Source organism: Triturus cristatus, chromosome 7 (genome assembly GCF_964204655.1).
Source record: "Triturus cristatus chromosome 7, aTriCri1.1, whole genome shotgun sequence".
Lineage (NCBI taxonomy): Eukaryota > Metazoa > Chordata > Amphibia > Caudata > Salamandridae > Triturus > Triturus cristatus.
In genome coordinates, this window is record NC_140590.1 from 1,350,256,883 (window position 1) to 1,350,275,435 (window position 18,553).

At 47.1% G+C, this 18,553-nt stretch overlaps 1 protein-coding gene across 1 annotated transcript in view; it reads right to left on the minus strand.

The window, feature by feature from the left end:
* EDEM2 (ER degradation enhancing alpha-mannosidase like protein 2) overlaps nucleotides 1–18,553 on the minus strand; it is a 395,734-nt gene that overhangs the window by 164,236 nt on the left and 212,945 nt on the right. Inside the window, exon 6 of the mRNA XM_085619015.1 lies at nucleotides 1,854–2,065. Coding sequence (XP_085475141.1) covers nucleotides 1,854–2,065 — 212 coding nt within the window. The remainder of the gene's footprint in view (nucleotides 1–1,853; nucleotides 2,066–18,553) is intronic.

Sequence of the window (18,553 nt, forward strand, 5' to 3'; positions counted from 1 at the left end):
ATTTTTCTCTTTCTTGCTACAGCAGCAAAACTGCACCGGCCAAAGTTAATTGAATGGATCTCTTGTTTTAGTTTTCATGTGAATGTTTATCCATGTATGTTCCTCATAGAATGCAATAATGATAATACTAGGCTCCACTATGTGATAATCGTGGATGAGAACTGAGCTTATGTTATCGTAATGTACCCGATCCTGATTGGCTCCCTTCATGGTAATGGTGTGAAGGTGTATCACTTTGAACAAGGAGAAGATTTAAACGAATGAACTGTAAAGTTGGTTAGGGAATGCTTTCCTTGGGCCCTTTAGAGATGATGTCCTTTCCTCTAGCCCGAAAGAATTAGACTCCTGGGCAGGTGCCTTACCCACTTGTTTGACTGAACCTCTATGTGATTAATTTGATTATGATTTTAGAGGTTTTTCATGTGGACACCTGTTTAACATCTCTCCATCTTACCTAGTTTTGCTAAGTAGGGAATTTCCCTTCTTGGGAAGCGGAGACTGCCCTGATTTATCTTACGACAACTTTAAAATAGGTTGTCTTAGCATTTATAATTTCGAATTGCTTTGAATCATATTTACAAATGCACTCACGTATTGATGACTTATTTATGCCTAATTAGAAGATTTGAGTTTGTAACTTTGCTAATCCTTTAGTAAAACTTAATGGTTTGCAAATCTAGATCTATCATTTTTGTGTGGCCAAATGTGCTTCTTGTGATTGATATGTATCGATTTGTTGTGTCACACTCTTTCTGGAACTAAAGGTCCCTCCACTTGAGTGCAGCTTGTAATTGAGTTTGCACCGAAATTTCCACGGTGCACAGCGCTGCAACAGAAAAATCAGTGTAGTTTTTGAAATGTAATTACCTCTTCTCTGATTCAAAAGAAATAAGAACAGACCCTAGGAGGTTAATGAAGAGAGATATCAAACCCTGAAAATTATTTTGGCTTGGTTTGAGTTCCTCCTTGATGTCATGAAGGGAGCCAATCAAGATTGGGCACGTTACAATTATGTAAGCTCAGTTCTTATCCACAATGTCTTCTTTACAAACTTGGGGCCAGATGTACAAATGGTTTTAGCACTTACAAACTCTCCTTTCTGGAAAATCAGAGGGCTTGCGAAAGCTTAAACCCTTAAGTGCTAAATGCATTTAGAGATTCAGAAAAGTTCTGAATTGCTATACATGTTTAGAAACTGATACTGATTCAGTATCTGGAAGGGTTGTGTTGTAGGCGTCCCTTCCAAATAAAGAATCGGTATCATGTGTATCAATGTTTTCCAAACAAAAGCTGATTGCTATTTTATCCACCCCTTGGTTGGTGTGGTAATCCGCTCACAAAAGGAAAGGGGCCCCCTTCCCCTTTTTGAATGTACACAAAAAATATTTTTTTAATAGAAGTGTGGACCACTGCGTCCTCCTAAACAAAAAAGATTATTTTCTATTTAAATACAGTCCCGTTTCCATTTTGTTTTAAAATGGGCTGCTTTTATTAAAAAAATAAGTTAACTTTATTAAAAAGCAATCACAGACATGGAGATCTGCTGGCCTCCAGCATGCCACCATTCAGGTGATGGCTGTGAATCGTAGTAGGTCGCAATTTGTAACCTACCTCATTATCACTCATGCTCTAGGTCTAATTCAGTATTTTGTGAATCAAACTTTTAGCACATAGGTCGGTTCGAAGAATACTGCACTGTGCTTTGTACTTTGTACATCTAACCCTGTGCAATTCTATTCTATAAACAGCTCTTCTTTAAGTTGATTTCTGTAATTTATAACATACACGAGGCATACTATGATTCCAGCTTTTGTAAACATGCTAAATATGACGTTTGACATAGTTTCACTCACCAATCCAATTTCGGAACGGCTTTCCCACAACCCAATCAGGGCTTTCCTGGCCGCGTCCTCAAATACGGGGTCGCCAGTGAGGCGACTGAGTGTGGCAAATTCCACAATAAAAGTCCCAACACCAGCAGTGCAGGTGACTGGGGTCTCTGCGGGGTTTACGCCATTCTTTAAATTGACTGTCCCATAAGGCATGCCCGTCGGTGTCTGAAAAGCTGCAAAAAATATTAATTAATAGTTAGGAAAGCAGTGATGGAAGAAGATAACCAAAATATCATAAGGTCAAAGGTATTTTTTTTGACTACTTGCAAAAGAAACAAGCATTGGAAATGCAATAGGTCTTGCCTTTGATTAAGTTAAAGCCATTTGCTTTGCTAATAGTATTGTATTGTATTGTAAAGCAAAGCAAACGACTAACTTAATAAACGGCGAGACCTATTACATTTTTAATGCTTGTTTTCTGGTGTACTCTGGTGGTGATTTGGTCTGCCTAATCACATGCTTTGTTGGTGCTGTCTGGCGGGGGATATGTTATGAAAAACGACTGTGTGCCACTGAAATTTGTCACAGTGGTTTATGTTCGAAAGACTGCCCCATCACTTGCTGAGTGGTTCCCAAGGCAGGGGACAAATCGCAGCTAAAAGCTACAACAAAAAAACCCAGAATGAAACACTTAAAAAGAAAGTGTGTACATAATAGAAGCACGGCAAAACCAAAGCTGTCCAGGGAAGACATGGCTTGGGGGTGAGTGCTTGCAATGTTCAACACTCCGTCCATCATCCCCTTTGGTTTTGCTTTGTTGGCCTAAATTGGCAGGGTATGCCCAGATGTGGCCCCCTTGCTCACTTTGCCACTGGATTCAAGCTAGCCTAGCTGATGACGACTGATTAGCCAGAAACCAGTCCCAGGATGCTTTTTTCCGGTCCAGGGAAGACCTGGCTTGGCAGTTCGGGCTGGACTGTTCCCATGAGGCACAGGGTCAGACTGATTTGCATATGGCCATGTCTGAACTGGGGTGGCGGAGTGAGCTAAAGAATGATGATGGATTAAACCCAGATCAGTTGTCTGGGAGTGAGTGCTTGCAATGTTCAACACTCCGTCCATCATCCCCTATGGTTTTGCTACATTTCTTTCTGGACACCAGTGCAAGTTTGCATATCTCTAATTTAGGTCCTTTATAGACATCCCCTTTGGTTTTGCATAATAGAAGCACAACATAACAAGACTAAAAGAGGCCAGATGAAAGAGAAAAATACAAGGTTAATGAACCAATAATTTGCTCACAGCATTGCTGCAGATGGTTTGAAATGCTGTTGGAGTTTCGAAGGTGGCCCTTGGTATGGTTTAGTATTGGCCAAAATAACTTGTCTCGGGCTTCCTGGTAGTCCCGGAGTGCGCAGCGTCGCGCCGGAGGAGCGCGAGAGGAAAGCCCGTCTGTGCCCGTCCGGGCCAGGATGGGCCCAGGGGCCACCCCCCCTGGCCGACCACGAGTATACTCGCCCGCTACCCTTAGAAGTCTTAGCACAGGTAACACTGTGTTAGATGGGATAACCCTTGCCAATTTACGGTCTGAATCCTTGTTGCAGGGAGAGGACGTTTTCACTCATACCAGGACACAAGGCCTTATAATCGCAACGTTAAATACTCGCTCTCTGCACAAGCATCACTTAGAGGTTTTCTCACTTTTGGCTGAGGGCGAGATAGACATTCTTGCACTTTCAGAGACATGGCTGGGCACGTCATCAACACCGGACGTTTTAGCAGCCCTGCCCCCGACTTTGATGCACTTTGGTATAATCGCCCTATGGACAGCAGAGGGGGAGGTGTGGCCATTTTGTTTAAAAAGAGTCTCAAGGTGACACAGATCATAGCAGAAAATTGTGATTGCGCTGAACTGCTAGGGATAAAAATATCACTTAAATCCTCATGCATTCTGTTGTTACTAGTATACCGCCCACCCCAGAGCTCACCTGATTTTAATGATCTCTTCTTAGAACTGCTGACGGACTTGGTCTCTAGATATAAGTCCCTCATAGTGGTAGGTGATTTCAACTACCATTGGGATAAGGTTCCCAGGGGTCCACTGAGACAGAGTTTGAAACTAATCATTCTGCTCTTAACTTACAACAACTTGTAATGGGCCCCATCCACGTGAAGGGCCATACTCTTGACCTTGTCTGGTCCTCCCTGTCTCGCATGGAAATTATTGAAGTTAGCCCGTGCATCTGGTCAGACCATTCTATGATCAAGTGCTGGGTTCCGGGAGATCCTTTGTCAGCTGTTGCAAAACAAATGCAGAGGAAAGTCCGGTCTTGGAAAAAGATTGAGGCTGACTCCTTAATCTCGACTTTGCTCTCTTCTCCCCCCCCTCCCCCAAGACGACGCAGACGAACCTGGACTCGTACACTACGACCCTGATGACCTGGATCCGGTCGGCTCTAGATAAGCTCGCTCCTGAGCGACTGGAGATGACCCGAAAAAAAGGAAAGGGAGCTCCATGGTTTGACGCCTCACTTAAGGAAAAGAAGCAAGCCCTCCGCAAAGCGGAACGTAGGTGGAGACTCAACTACTGCCCTGCAGAGTCATTAACTTTTAAGTCACTTCTTGCCAGTTATAAGAGGGATATCCTCGCGAGGAAATCCGCCTTTTATGAAAACAGAATTAGGGAAGCCACAAACAAACAAAGGGAGACCTTTGTGATCTTAAGGGAACTCACGCAGCTAGGCGACAAAAGTCTTGCAGAAGACCAACCCGACTGTGATACCTTTCAAGGCTTCTTCCTTCAGAAGGTACAGGATATCCTGACGGATATTGCCACGCTCTCAGCTGGATTGTCTTTGCCATCCTGCTCAGATAGTCAGCTGCAAATTGGGACCTTGAATAGCTTCCCACATATTGATGGAATGCGATTGGCGGAACTTGTCGACCATGTTAAATCAGGCTCCAGCACAGATCCCTGTCCTCCGAAAATCTTCAAATTGGCCTTGCCTGGTATTCAGCCTCAGCTGCTGCACTTACTGAATGCCTCACTAGAAGCGGGCTACCTTCCAGCCCAGCTGAAGGAAGCCAGAGTCTCCCCACTCCTCAAGAAAGCGGGAGACGATGCTAAGATACTGAAAAACTATAGGCCTATTTCCCAGCTGCCACTCCTGAGTAAAATCTTAGAAAAACACGTCCTGAACACCTTAGCTAGCTATCTGGAGAAACATCATCTACTCCATACCAAGCAGGCTGGTTTCCGGCCACAGCATAGTGCAGAACTGGTTATGGCTACGGTTACCGATGAGTTGAGAGTCAGAGCAGACAAGAAACAGCCATGCGCTTCGATTCTTCTAGGCCTGTCGGCAGCATTTGATACGGTCAGCCATACCATCTTGCTGGACCGTATCGCTAAGCTGGGGATAACAGGACAGGCTTTCAAGTGGTTAGAATCCTTCTTGTCTGGACGCACTCAGAGGGTCCAGAGGGGGGGGGATCAGCTTTCTGGGATTAGGGAGGTGACATGGGGTGTGCCTCAGGGGTCTGCTCTATCCCCCTTACTTTTTAACATCTACCTACAACCACTGATGGAGCAGCTCACGCGTAGGAATTGTGAAATCTTAAACTATGCTGATGATACTCAGCTGCTGGTGCAGCTGAAAGAAACAAGGGAAGCCCAGGAATCAGTGAGGAATTTGCTCAGATTCACGGTCAATTGGATGACCAACAATCTCCTGAAGGTGAATGCTGAGAAAACGGAAGTACTGGTGCTCACCAACCAGGCTAATCCCTGGGGTGATCTATATTGGCCCCCAGAATTAGGTAAAACTCCCACTCCTGGGACCGTGGTAAAGAGCCTTGGTCTAAAGATCGATGCGGATCTTACCATGGCCCGTCAAGTCTCAGCGGTGGTGGGCTCCTGCACGGCCGTGATGAGGCAATTACGCAAGCTGATCCCTATTCTTTCAGCCTCCACCTTACAAACCATCGTTTCAGCGACCGTCATTTCGAGGCTGGACTACGGCAATGCTCTGTATCTCGGCTTGCCACAGAAGCTGCTGAGGAAGCTGCAGGTTGTGCAGAACGACGCAGCCAGATTGATTTTTTCCCTACCGAGAAATTCACATGCAACCCCACTCCTCTGGAAGCTGCACTGGCTGCCTGTGAAGTTCATGGTTCAGTTCAAATGTATCTTTGTAGCCCATAAGGCACTCTTTGGCAATGCCCCAGAGTACATTAAGCAGCGCCTGAGGAAGTATGTTCCCGGCAGAACCTTGCGCTCAGGTTATGCCTCCAATCTGACTCAACCCAGATTTAAATTAAAAACTAAAGGAGGCTCTCCGGTACCGGGCACTGAGTCCACCCAGTCCCTGTTCTGACCTTCTCCCCCCCTGATACTCCTATGGATTGGTAGGGTCCCCCCTCTTGGGGAGCACATGCTGCTGTTTTCGATCGTGGGTTGCCTTGTGGTTTTGATTTTGTTTGTTGTTATTTATGTTAAAAAGAAACCGTCATGTGGGGCCCGGATGGTGTGGCCATCAACGCGGCTAACTCCTGCACGTTTCCCTTTGCCGCAGCCTGCGTCCTACTGTGTGTATCTTATGCTCCTCTTGTTTGCTAGCGGCCGGCCTGAAGGTTGTAGGCCCATCTTTGTATATTCTTTGAACTTTGTAATAAACGGTTTCAAAAAAAAAAAAAAAAAAAAAAACTAAAGGAGGCAGTGCCCTTTCAGTGATTCTTCGACAACTTTGGAATGAGCTACCGGCCAGTCTGAAGGAAGACTCACAGCTACTTTCCTTCAGGAAAAAACTTAAGACGCACCTATTTAAAAAGGCAATATTCCCGGCTTAATCGGAGATGGCAGAGGGTATTGAGGTGACAGCATGCTATGTTCTTTCTGTGGAGCGCTTAGAGACCGGCGGTGATAGGCGCTATATAAAAACCTTATAACATAACACAGCCACCTCAGTTACGTATAGATGCTCTAAAATGAAGTAGGAGGCTGAGCTCGGGCAGACACCTGCTCAAATTAAGCCCTGTCAAGGCATCTCCTGCTCTAGGCATCACCACCCTCCCAGGAGAGGGCTTGGTAAGGTTCTCTATCAACATGCGCTCCAGGGATTTAGCTAAATAACTGTTGTATACACCTTTATATAGCTTCTCTTTCCAGCCCTAGCGAGACAGCTCGGTAGCTTAGGGCTACTACTACAGCGATGTCCTCCCAGGACATACGTTCTAGTCCTGCTAAGACTACGTAGTGAGTTAAAGTGCATGCAGCACATCTTTGTGTACTACACAAAACTGTGTGTAACCGCAGTTGTCAGGGGTGTGCCTATTACAATAGTTCAGTGGGTTCGTTCGTCTGCTTCAAAGATCTGGGTCTGCGTGGAATCCACATGCACAGGATTCAACTCCAGTAGGATAGCTTACTGGGTTAATGCACCTGCAGCGCAACTCTGGACGTAACATTAAGGGTCCGTACGACAGCTCGTGGGTTACAGCTCCTAGAATACACGTCTGTGCACACCCTGCAGGCCTCCTGCTTCTGTCCCAGTAGCACGGCTCAGTGGGCCACTGTGAATGGCTACAGGGCAGCGTTGGTTACTGATTCCTACTCAGTGAGGTAGCTTAGTGGGTTATCATACATGCTGCACACCCGAGCATACTCTGCAAGGGTGGGATGACTCTCAGTGGGTTTACCTTAGATGTTAAAATAGCTTCTCTGTGCACGCTAAAGCAAGTCCTAAACTAATATAAAGTCATAGAGCTCGTGGGCTGAGGCGCCTACTGGATATTTGTGAGCTTCCTGCAAGTCAGGGTTGAAGTAGGGGCAGAACCAGCTACAAGATTAACAGTGCTGGGAGAGTCCTGGTCTGTCAAGTTTATCCTTCATTACAAGGCTGACGGTGCGCGTGGTCACAGTGACCCTCACCCCAAGAAGGGAGAGAAGCAGAGGGGGTCTGAGTATGTCCCTCACCCCAAGAAGTGAGAGAAGAAGAGGGAGTCTATGGTCTGAGTCTGTCCCTCACCCCAAGAAGGGAGAAACTCAGATCGGGTCGATGGTCTTAATTTGTCCCTCACCCCAAGAAGTGAGAGAAGCAGAGGGGGTCTATGGTCTGAGTCTGTCCCTCACCCCAAGAAGTGAGAGAAGCAGAGGAGGTCTATGGTCTGAGTCTGTCCCTCGCCCCAAGAAGGGAGAGAAACAGAGGGGGGGTGTTGTGGTCCGAGTCTGTCCATCACTAACACTGTGAGAGACACATGACACGCGTAGTCTGAGTATGTCCCTCACCTCAAGAAGTGAGTGACAGAGGAGACTCACTCTCTGAATATATCCCTCACATCATAGTATGGGAGAGACAGGTGTGACTCATAAAATGTGAGTGCCCCCACACTTCAAGGAGGCAGAGGGGACTCAGTGTCTTGATGTCACTCACCTCACGTGAAAGTCGTGGACTGAGCCTGTCATAGACCTAATGTATTCAAAAGCTCACGCCCACCTGGTCTGTGCAGCCTCCCTCCCCTATGCCGCACTCTCTGCCCCCCAACCCCTCTCCCCTGGCCTCCAGGCGCGCACCTAGGACAGTAACAGCTCCGGATAGAGATCCGCTGACGCGCGCCCTTCTCTCCCTGCACTCGGAGGGGCTCCAGTGATGCACAGCGACGGAATCAGAGGCCTCTCACATCCAGTGACTATCAGAGGTGCAGGTGCCCCGGGGGCCTACCACCGGCCCCGCCAGGGGACAACGGAGACAGAACTGCAAGCTGGCCAGATGCCTCGGTGTACAGCGTCGCGCAGGCTGGGGGGGGGGGGGGTGGAGGCACTAGGGAAGGTATATGACAGGCCAGGGCACCTTGGAGTGAGGGGGGCCAGGGAGGCAACAAAAACCGGGCAGCAGGATGAGGGAGAACAGGAAAGAAATAGGGGTCGAGAAAGTGTGAAATACAGATACAATGGAGAAAGGGAGGGATGGAGGAGAGGGAAGCAGAGCGCGAGGGAAAGGAAGAGAGAGGGGAGAAGAGAGGAGAGAGAAAGAAAAGGAGAAAAATAGAGATGCAACAGGGAAAACAGAGAGGGGGAGAGAAACAAAAGGATGAAAATAGAGAAGATGTAAGAGAAAACAAAGAGTGAAGTGAGGGAGAGAAACACAGGAAGGTGAGAGGGAGAGCACGAGTGAGAAAGAGAGGGAATGGTGGAGGGGGCAGGAACAGTCAGGAACGAAGCAGTATGCTGCTGTGTTCTTTGAAGTGACGGTTGTTTCCAAGCACGCACGACCTCAGAGCACACAATCAGCAGCAGTTGCCGCCGCTGTCCACATGGCGCAAGCTGCTGGGAGTGAATCATGTGGAATCCCATGAGCCCGGGCATCTCCTGCTGCTCGCCCTCTGGGAGTCGATGTTTGCACCATCACGACCGGTTCTGTGCACGCAGGCCCGGGGAAGGGAGGGAAAGCGAAAGCACGCCGCCATGCGCGAGAACCATGCATACCAACATTTTAAAACAGGAAAGTCAGAGACCGGGGGAGGGAGGGAAAGCGAAAGCACGCCACCATGCGTGCACATCTCTTATCCATACGCACGCCGCCATGCGCAAGCTAATTAAAGTAAACAAACATGGCGTCGGGCTGTCCACATGCACGTGCATTTTTTTGTCCCTCCGTACGCGTGACATCTTGAATCGATTAAAAAAGGCCCTCGCATGGCGAGAGAAGCGCTGCTAACGTCAGGCGAGACCTAAAAACATAACATGCATGTTTAAGTTGTAGTCTTTGAATTCTTAACAAAAAGCCAACCCGGTTACATATGTCTTCTAATATAAAGAAGAGAAGAGCTGGCGCCTTCTACTACCAACTGGTAAGATCCCAAATAGGCTTCTAGAATAAATTTTACTACTGATATATATTGGTTAGAAACGTAAAAATCAGGGTTTTAAAGATCTTCATAAATCAACCAAATCCCCCCAATGCCGAACCCCCCGCCCGCGACAACGCCGGGCAATGATTGGGTTGCAAAATATATTTGGAGGGGCACACACACGAAGCCGGGCAGCAGCAGAGTGAGCTTAGAGTGACCAACTGTTCGTAAATTTGCCCGTTATTTGTGACTCATGTCCGTTGTCCGTAAGGACTAATTTCACGGACGCCTTTTGTCCGTAATTCTGCACATTGCAGTGAGCTGTCTCCCTGCAAGCAGCCTGAGAGTTCTGTAACTCTCACTGCAGGGGCCATCTTGCACTCCTATGTGCTCAATTGCCTGCAGCAGCCCCACCCGACCTGGAGCAGACTTCTATCGGCCCATTATCATTCTGTATGTCGTCCTAATGATCATAAACAGAATGATAATGGGCCTCTGTGCACTGACAGAATGACCTCTTTTCACTAGTAAGTTTCACATGATGCCATGTGCTGACTCCAGCATGCAGGAAGTATTTTGTGCTTGATTTTCTCCCCACACCAATGAGAATAGTTTAAAGGAGTAGAGAGAGACCTTTCAAAACAATGTTCAATAATTACAGACAGTATTTGCCCTGCTTGGCTCTCATTCCTTGAGATGGGACAACCCAGTGCAGTAACCATATAAATTAATCAGGATGATGTGAAATACCAAAAAAAGACCTGTACCGTTGCTCAAAGCTGCTCGCATACCAAAAAAACACAGTCAACGATTGGCGCAAGCTGATATAAATTCATTTTGACTTGTACTTATGTTGGTTGTCTATTTATGTACTTATATACTATTGCGTGACCTCCTCTGATTTGTCTGTAAAATGTACCTTTTGTCCCAAATTTTTATCCTGAATTTTGACCTTCTGTCCTGCATTTTTGTCCTGAATTTTGACACTCACCATCCTGAATTTGCACCTATGATAGTTGGTCACCCTAAGTGAGCCAGACAACTGTATTATTTGCAGGAGGTCGCGCAGCTTGTGTAAACTAGTGAACAGAGATTACAAAGTGTCACTGCAAAACTTCACCTGATAGACCGCGCGCTAAGCGCAATTATAATTTTGAGTCCGATTATTAACACTAGAGGTGCACTGTCTGACACTAGTAACTTACTTAAAAAGAGAGAACAGCTGCAGAATTTCATTGTACGGCCGGGCTGCCTGAGTCCTCCTGGCTACAACAAACGACTTCCTTGGCAAACACGCCGTCCGGGCTGCACCATGGCCGAACGCCAGGGGTGTGGCACGCAGGAGTCTTTAACACAATAAGAACCACATACACAGTACTGGCAAGATCACCAGGAAAAACCACTGGTAGGGTGGCTCTCCATTCAGATCCCACACCGAGAGTTCCCCTCCACTGACCTCTATTCACAGACTCTGCCTCTCCCTTCATGAAGTCTGTCTGCCTATCGCTCCTTGGCTCTCCTCTGTTTTGTGTGTGGGTTTCCAGTCACATGGCAGTGCAGGGCATCACACTCAACGCTTCCACTCGGCCCCCTCCTTTCCTCTGCCCTGGGCTGCATTCAGTCTCAGCAGCCACACAGACGGGGCTCCAGAGGCCGCAGCAGTCTGTGGGGTTGGGTCCCAGCGGTAAGGTGGATCATTCATGATGGAATTTAATTTACCGGGGGGAGGTCCGAGCAGTGCCATGGCATTGCGCAGCCGCCCTCCCACAAACTTTACTTTATCAAAACTGCTGCAGCACCCCCTTGATGCAGCAGGCAGTAGCTGAACGTGACGTCCTGCAGGAATATTTCCTATTTGAATTGATATATTGTAGCCAGCAGCTAGCTCTGCCAGTAGCCACCGCAGCCTACTGGGAGCGGCGCACTCGCCACAGCGTGCTGCCACTCCAGCTAGTTTAAATCAGCATATTAGCATTACGGCTTGACAGCCGAGGAGCCGCTCGTGAAGCGGACTTTGGAGTTTGCCTGTGTGTGTGCCTGCAGACCGGGGGCAGTTGAAGTGTGCAGCCAGCCCCTAACAGCAGCATCTGGGGCAAACGCGAGGACTCCAGGGACCAGGAGCCTCGCGGTCAGAGTCACCTGCGCCGGAGCTAACGGCCACGCCCACTTCCACTATTTAAACATCCATTGTTCCCGCAACTCGGGACCGCGCGCAGGCTAAGCCCGGGCGAAGGGCGGGCCCTCAGAGGCACAAGGAGGCTGGGCTGGGCCACGGTCCTTGGCCCCAGGACTTCGCTGCTGTTCCCCGTCACTATGGACTTAGTGAGACTTTTTTAACTTAATAGAGCATGTATGGTTATTTCATAGGATAAGGAGCTGAAATACCCCTTATTATCGTTTTGTCATTATTTTTCTGTCTAGGCACTACATTTAGTCTTTTATAGGCCTCTTTGTTACCGCTGAAAATGTTGAAATCCACAACAGGAAAAACACTTCCTGCAGCTGCAACACTAGATAATTATCTGGTGAAAGTTGTAACTAAAATTAACAGTGAAAGACGTAAATCATTGGGCCAGGGGACTAGTTCTTTTTCACTGTCTAGTTCGCCCACTGCATTGTTTTCTCCTATTCAGGGTAATAGCTGTAGCACTGATCAACACGATTTGGTAAATACGGCAGATTCAGCTCTGCTGCCCTTTGAATTAGTGCAGAATCAGGAAAATATGGCCGACCTAAATGACATTAATGATGCTCCACCAGAGCGTTCCCCGGCCCCGGTTACAAGCATACACAAATTAAACGGGGGTGGCCGAAACACTAATAAAAAAACAGACCCGCCACCTACTAGTGGGGAAAGCCTAAATGAGGTTTTGGCTAACAACGTCAAAATTAAAATAGACACAGAGCAAATAGATTGCCTGATTGGCATTTTAGAGGCCAAAATCACTAAGATAGTTAAACCCCTAGTGGCCAAAATTGACACGTTGTCTGCGGAAATTGTGAGATTAGGAAACCTCCTGGGACCCCGTAGTGATATAATTGTAAGTGATAGCACTGCCGAAAAGGGCCCTAGGGTTAACAATGAGATACCAAAGCCCACTAAGGAAGGACCCAGTATAGTAGAACCAGCAGCAGCTGCTGTATCCCTGGCAATTGCGAGTAAAACTCCACCACCAGCAACATGTCTAGGGAGTAAGAGAGGACCGGCAGAAGTAAAGACCAGCTGCACGGCCAGTGCACAACCAGACTTACCTCCTGAATGTGCCCCATTTGTCGCAGTGTTGACAAATGTTCCACCTCTAGTAGAGGGTGGCCTGTCAAACAAGCCAGAATCCCACGAATCCCATGAATCCCTAAAGAATAAAACTGTATCGTGGCTAAATAGAGAGTGTGGGTTCCCAGTAGGTCTATCACGTCAGATACTAACCACCAGGAGAGTCTCATGGATAGGACGATCACACAAGAATATTAGGGGGGATTGTGTCATCATAAATTTTAGTAACCCACTTCTCGTTAATAATGCTTTGCTAAGAGCTTCCTCGCTGCCACATACTGTTCAGGGCATCACACTTCGTTCACTGGGATATTTCTACAGACATCTAACTCAGCAGCCCATTAATGATTTATGTAGGGGCAGAGGAATTGGCACTGTAGGGTTTACCGGCCGTGGGGTAGCCACATTCAATCGTTATCAACCCCTGAGTGATCTAGATTCAAATGATTGACTTGAACATGGCCGGGACCATCCCACACCTGTTGTAGAAGCTTCTACACTGATTACGGAGGAGGAATGTGGGTTAAATGGAAACTCAGTGAGCCCTTGTGGGGGTGGTATCCCAAATGTCATGAACACAGAGGGGGACGTCCAAGGTGGCCCCACTGATGGTATGGTGGCAGTGAGGGCCCCACGTCTAGGAACGAGGGTCCTTAGTTGGAACATCGCTGGGCTGAATAGCAAAGCAAATGATGCAAAATGGAGGGACTGTTTGACAGACTGCGAAATTATTGGGTTACAAGAAACCTGGGACACGGAGAATACCTTTTTTTTGGATGGGTATGCGGCTTTCTGGTCGACAGCAGTTGCTTCCCCCATGGGGAGGGCAAAGGGCGGACTTTTAACCCTCATTTCATTAAAACTTGAGGGGATTTATACTAAAGTGGAGACAGGCCCGCCATATTGCCTTGCAGTGGAAATTCTAACTAAATTAACTGGGAATTGGCTCATTGTCAACTTTTATAACTCCTTTGATAAGAGTATTTTTAATGAACATCTAGTCAGTCTACACGATTTTTTGGAATTGTATAATGTTAATAGTACGAATTATTATTCGGTTATTGTGCTTGGAGATTTTAATGTTCATTGTTGTAAAGGTAACTGTTTTGTTTGGGACAGCTTAGGTCCAGCAAACCAAGATAATATTCATTTTGAACACACCCCGCAGGGATTGTATTTAGAAGATTTGGTGGTAGGCAATGACTTGATCTATCCCACCAAATTTACAGGAGACATCCCAACCTATAAAGGAAGAGGCTCTGGGTCAACTATTGATTATATTTTTGTGAGTGTAAACTTAGCAAGTAGGGTTAGTCAGCATAATGTCAGTTGGTCTCCCTACGGAGATCATAACCCTGTAAAGGTGACTCTGACAGACGACCTAAGGAAAAAAGTGAAATCCAACCTGACTGTTGGAATCCTTGATATAAGGCCAACCGATCAAGCGCGACGCCTGAAATGGTGCTGTGTGGTGCCAAAGGATTTCAAGGAAAATTTGCTGGGAAAGGTTGGGGATCACATGACCACTTGTCTTAAAGATGGCGTCATAGGGGATGAGGTCCTAGTAGCCTATGGCAGAATCTGCACCCAGGTCGATAGTGACCTCAAAAAAGCAGTTAAGGGAAAACCTAGGAACGGGGAAAAATGGTTTGACCACAACTGTTCAATAGCCCAACGGAAGTTGATGGTAGCGCTGAAAGCTGACCCGCCCGATAAAGCGGAAATTGCTGCCCTTAGGAATAATTATAAAAAAGCACAAAGAAAGCGAAAAAACGAAATTAGGGAGGAAGCCTGGAATAAGCTTTTATCAATAGATGTAATTAAAAATAGTGCTAGATTTTGGACTGTGGTAAATAAGCCTTTTTTCCAGGATAAAAGCAACAGCGAGCTTGATAGTGGTATCCAGGAAAAAAAATGGTACAGTCACTTTAAACAGGTTTATGATGGAAGTGGGATGTTGGAAGGCCCAGTCTTAAATATGGAGAAATATTCTTTGACCTTCACAGAATTAGAAGTAACACATGCCATTATGCAAATGACAAGTAATAAGGCTCCGGGACCCGATGGAGTCCCGGCAGACCTTTTTAAATCAGATGTAAAAACCTGGTCAAAGATTTTATATAATGTCTTTGTTAACGCCTGTCAATTGGGCCTGCCCCTCACATGGGCACAATCTGTCATTATACCCATATATAAGAAGGGAAATAGAGGTGACCCGAGTTGTTACCGCCCGATATCCTTAATTGACTCCTCTGTGAAAGTATTGGGTAGGGTGGTCCTTGGCCAACTGACCGGCTGGCTCGAGGAATCTGGAACACTCTCTATGGCCCAGTACGGCTTCAGAAAAGGGATGGGCACCACGGACCAATACTTGAACTTGCAACTACTAATAGGTAAATATACGGTGGCAAAGAATGGAGCACTATTAGTAGCCTTTATGGACCTGTCCTCGGCTTTTGATCGAGTAAACAGGTCAAAGCTGTGGTCCTGTAAAGGTTATCTGCTGTTCCGCAGGAGCGTCAGGGACCTGAAGCGTATTCCTCAGCCTTCCCCAGTGGTCTCCCGACTCTATCAGACTCTAGAGACTCAGGAGACTCACCAGGGAAAACAGGGAAACAAAACAAGGAGAGGAGGGTTGCACTTCAAAGGGTCACCCGCATCTGGTTCTGGTGATAAGGAATCTACGCCTGGCATACACCCTGTAAAACAAATACTGTGTCAACAATGTCACATACAAACTACCCCCCTCTTGTAATACAACTCCGCCTTTGCCCTCACCTACCCATGTGTTGTGTTTTCTACTCGTGTAACGAGAAGGCGTCAATACTTCACTGTAAGGCCTATACGAAGAAGAGTACACTGTTAGAATGGAACAATAAACACTCTTCAACCTTCTCCCCTATCTCTGCAGTCTGCCATAAAATAATAGGGGAAGAGTTTATAATGTCCGTAATACTTAATCACACCATCATGAAAGACTGTATGTCACTCGACCATGGGCTGTGTATACCCTGGCTTAAATATATCCAGAGGCTGGCAGTAAAGCTGGGTCGTCCAGAATTATATCACTCACCAGAAGCTCTAGTAAAGGGAGACATAAAATGGTGTAAGGAAATGTATTTGCGCATAGCCACCATGGATAGGGAAGAGAGAGAGCTGGTAAAGGTGACAGTAAGGGCCCACCAGCTATGTAAAACAACACTATCCATGGAACCATATCTAGGCTATGTCACAAACAAGAATCATCGTTTTTTACTGACTAGATTCAGATTTAATCAATTGCATCTTCTTATTGGTGAACAGAAAGGATGGAAGAGGGTAGAGGATCTTGGCCCCTGTACTTGCGATAATTTTTCGCAACAAGACATCATACATTTCCTTTTTTTCTGTGAACACCTTATTGTCATTAGGAAACGTTTTATTCTCCCTATTTTAAAAAACAAAGGCTTTGTGCAAGTGAGACCTGCCCTTTTTATCAGCAGCTATAAGAATTTTGAGGAAATGAACTTAACATTATATCATGTACATCCTCTTTTAATTGTGTTAAAAATGAAATTGTTTTTATTGGTCTTATTGAATGTCTCTAAGTTTTTATGAGCCATGATTGTGTTAAATGAATCACGTACCTACAACTGTTTTTATATATCATGTTTTGTAGTATGCTTTTATGGTTTGCTCTTAAACCGAATAAAGATATTTGACTGACTGACTGACTGACAATAAGAACCACATTCACAGTACTGGCAAGATCACCAGGAAAAACCACTGGTAGGGTGGCTCTCCATTCAGATGCCACACCGTGAGTTCCCCTCCACTGACCTCTATTCACAGACTCTGCCTCTCCCTTCATGAAGTCTGTCTGCCTATCGCTCCTTGGCTCTCCTCTGTTTTGTGTGTGGGTTTCCAGTCACATGGCAGTGCAGGGCATCACACTCAACGCTTCCACTCGGCCCCCTCCTTTCCTCTGCCCTGTGCTGCATTCAGTCTCAGCAGCTACACAGACAGGGCTCCAGAGGCCGCAGCAGTCTGTGGGGTTGGGTCCAAGCGGTCAGGTGGATCATTCATGATGGAATTTAAATTACCGGGGGGAGGTGCGAGCAGTGCCATGGCATTGCGCAGCCGCCCTCCCACAAACTTATCAAAACTGCTGCAGCACCCCCTTGATGCAGCAGGCAGTAGCTGAACGTGACGTCCTGCAGGAATATTTCCTATTTGAATTGATATATTGTAGCCAGCAGCTAGCTCAGCCAGTAGCCACCGCAGCCTATTGGGAGCGGCGCACTCGCCACAGCGTGCTGCCACTCCAGCTAGTTTAAATCAGCATATCAGCGTTACGGCTTGACAGCCGAGGCAGGCGTTATGCCTATTATGTGTGACTTTGCATTTCAGTGCAGTGATGGGGACCACCACACTGAAATGAGTTAGTCTAACACATGATATGTGGTACTTGGCAGGGCTACAAAGTTTGTTAGTGTGCTAAATATCCTTCAGAAAAACCAATCCCCATGCGCCAGACCGCCAGTGGGGCTCCCGATGGTCCGGTGGGGTCAAGGCCAGGCCCTATATTTTGAAAGGCAAGTGTAGTGTCTTCTTTGATAGTATGAAGCACAATGCAAAATAGAACAGCGGGGCCGGCATCGGCCACACCAAAAGTATGGCGGTCGAGGCGGCCCCCTCCGCTACAGCCGGGGGCGTGCATATCGCACACCTGGTAGCGCGGTAGGCGCGCTCCCCTATCCCCATTGGCCTAGGTGCGACCCGGAAGTGATTGGAATCACTTCCGGGTCGCGACGATGGGCAAACGTCCGGCCAGTAGGTCTGGCCGGACCCGCAGGGTATAAAGGGCTGGGGAGCCCAGGAACTGGTCTCTTGGTTCCTGACTCCCCAGCTTGCCCCCCACGCCTCGCTAGGAGGCGGTAGCCTTTTATTTTATGCGAGCACTGACAAATTGGTTTTGAGGGCACGCAGGACTGTATGGTTTAGGCTTTGAGACCCTGACAGTTAGATTGGCGGGTACTTAACTAGCTAACAGCTAAGAGCTCCAGCGTTTACATTGTGCTTCTGTGTCTTCCGGTTTGAAGCAACGTTAAATAGGAAGTATTAAGAATTGTGCATGCCATACGTTGTGGTGGTGTTGAGAAAGGTATAATTGTTGCCATAGGACTGTTTTGCTGCTTTTAGATTTAGCAGGGTTTACCTCAAGAGATAGTGTCGCATTTGGCGGCAATCTTGCCATGGTTGGGGAAGGCAGGCATCCTCGCTCCAGCGGTGGGGGTAAAGGAGTTGGGGACCGATGCTTTGGCAGAAGCTACGCAAATTGTTTCTCAATTTAATGCGGGACCCGAAGAACAAATCAATGCTGGGCCGGTTGCTTCATTACCTATCATTACAGGGGGTGGTTCCGGCACTTTGGAGAACAAGGGTTTGCCAGTCCCCAGTGCGGCAGGGATTCCTCATGAGGCCCCAGGGTCTGCAACAACAGGTAAACTGCCAACATTACCATTGTTGGGCGTGGGAGAGGCCAGTTCTGAGTGGGAGTTTTTAGGCAGACATGTGTCTATGGAGTTAAAAAACAGAATATGTGCTGGAGAAAATATAT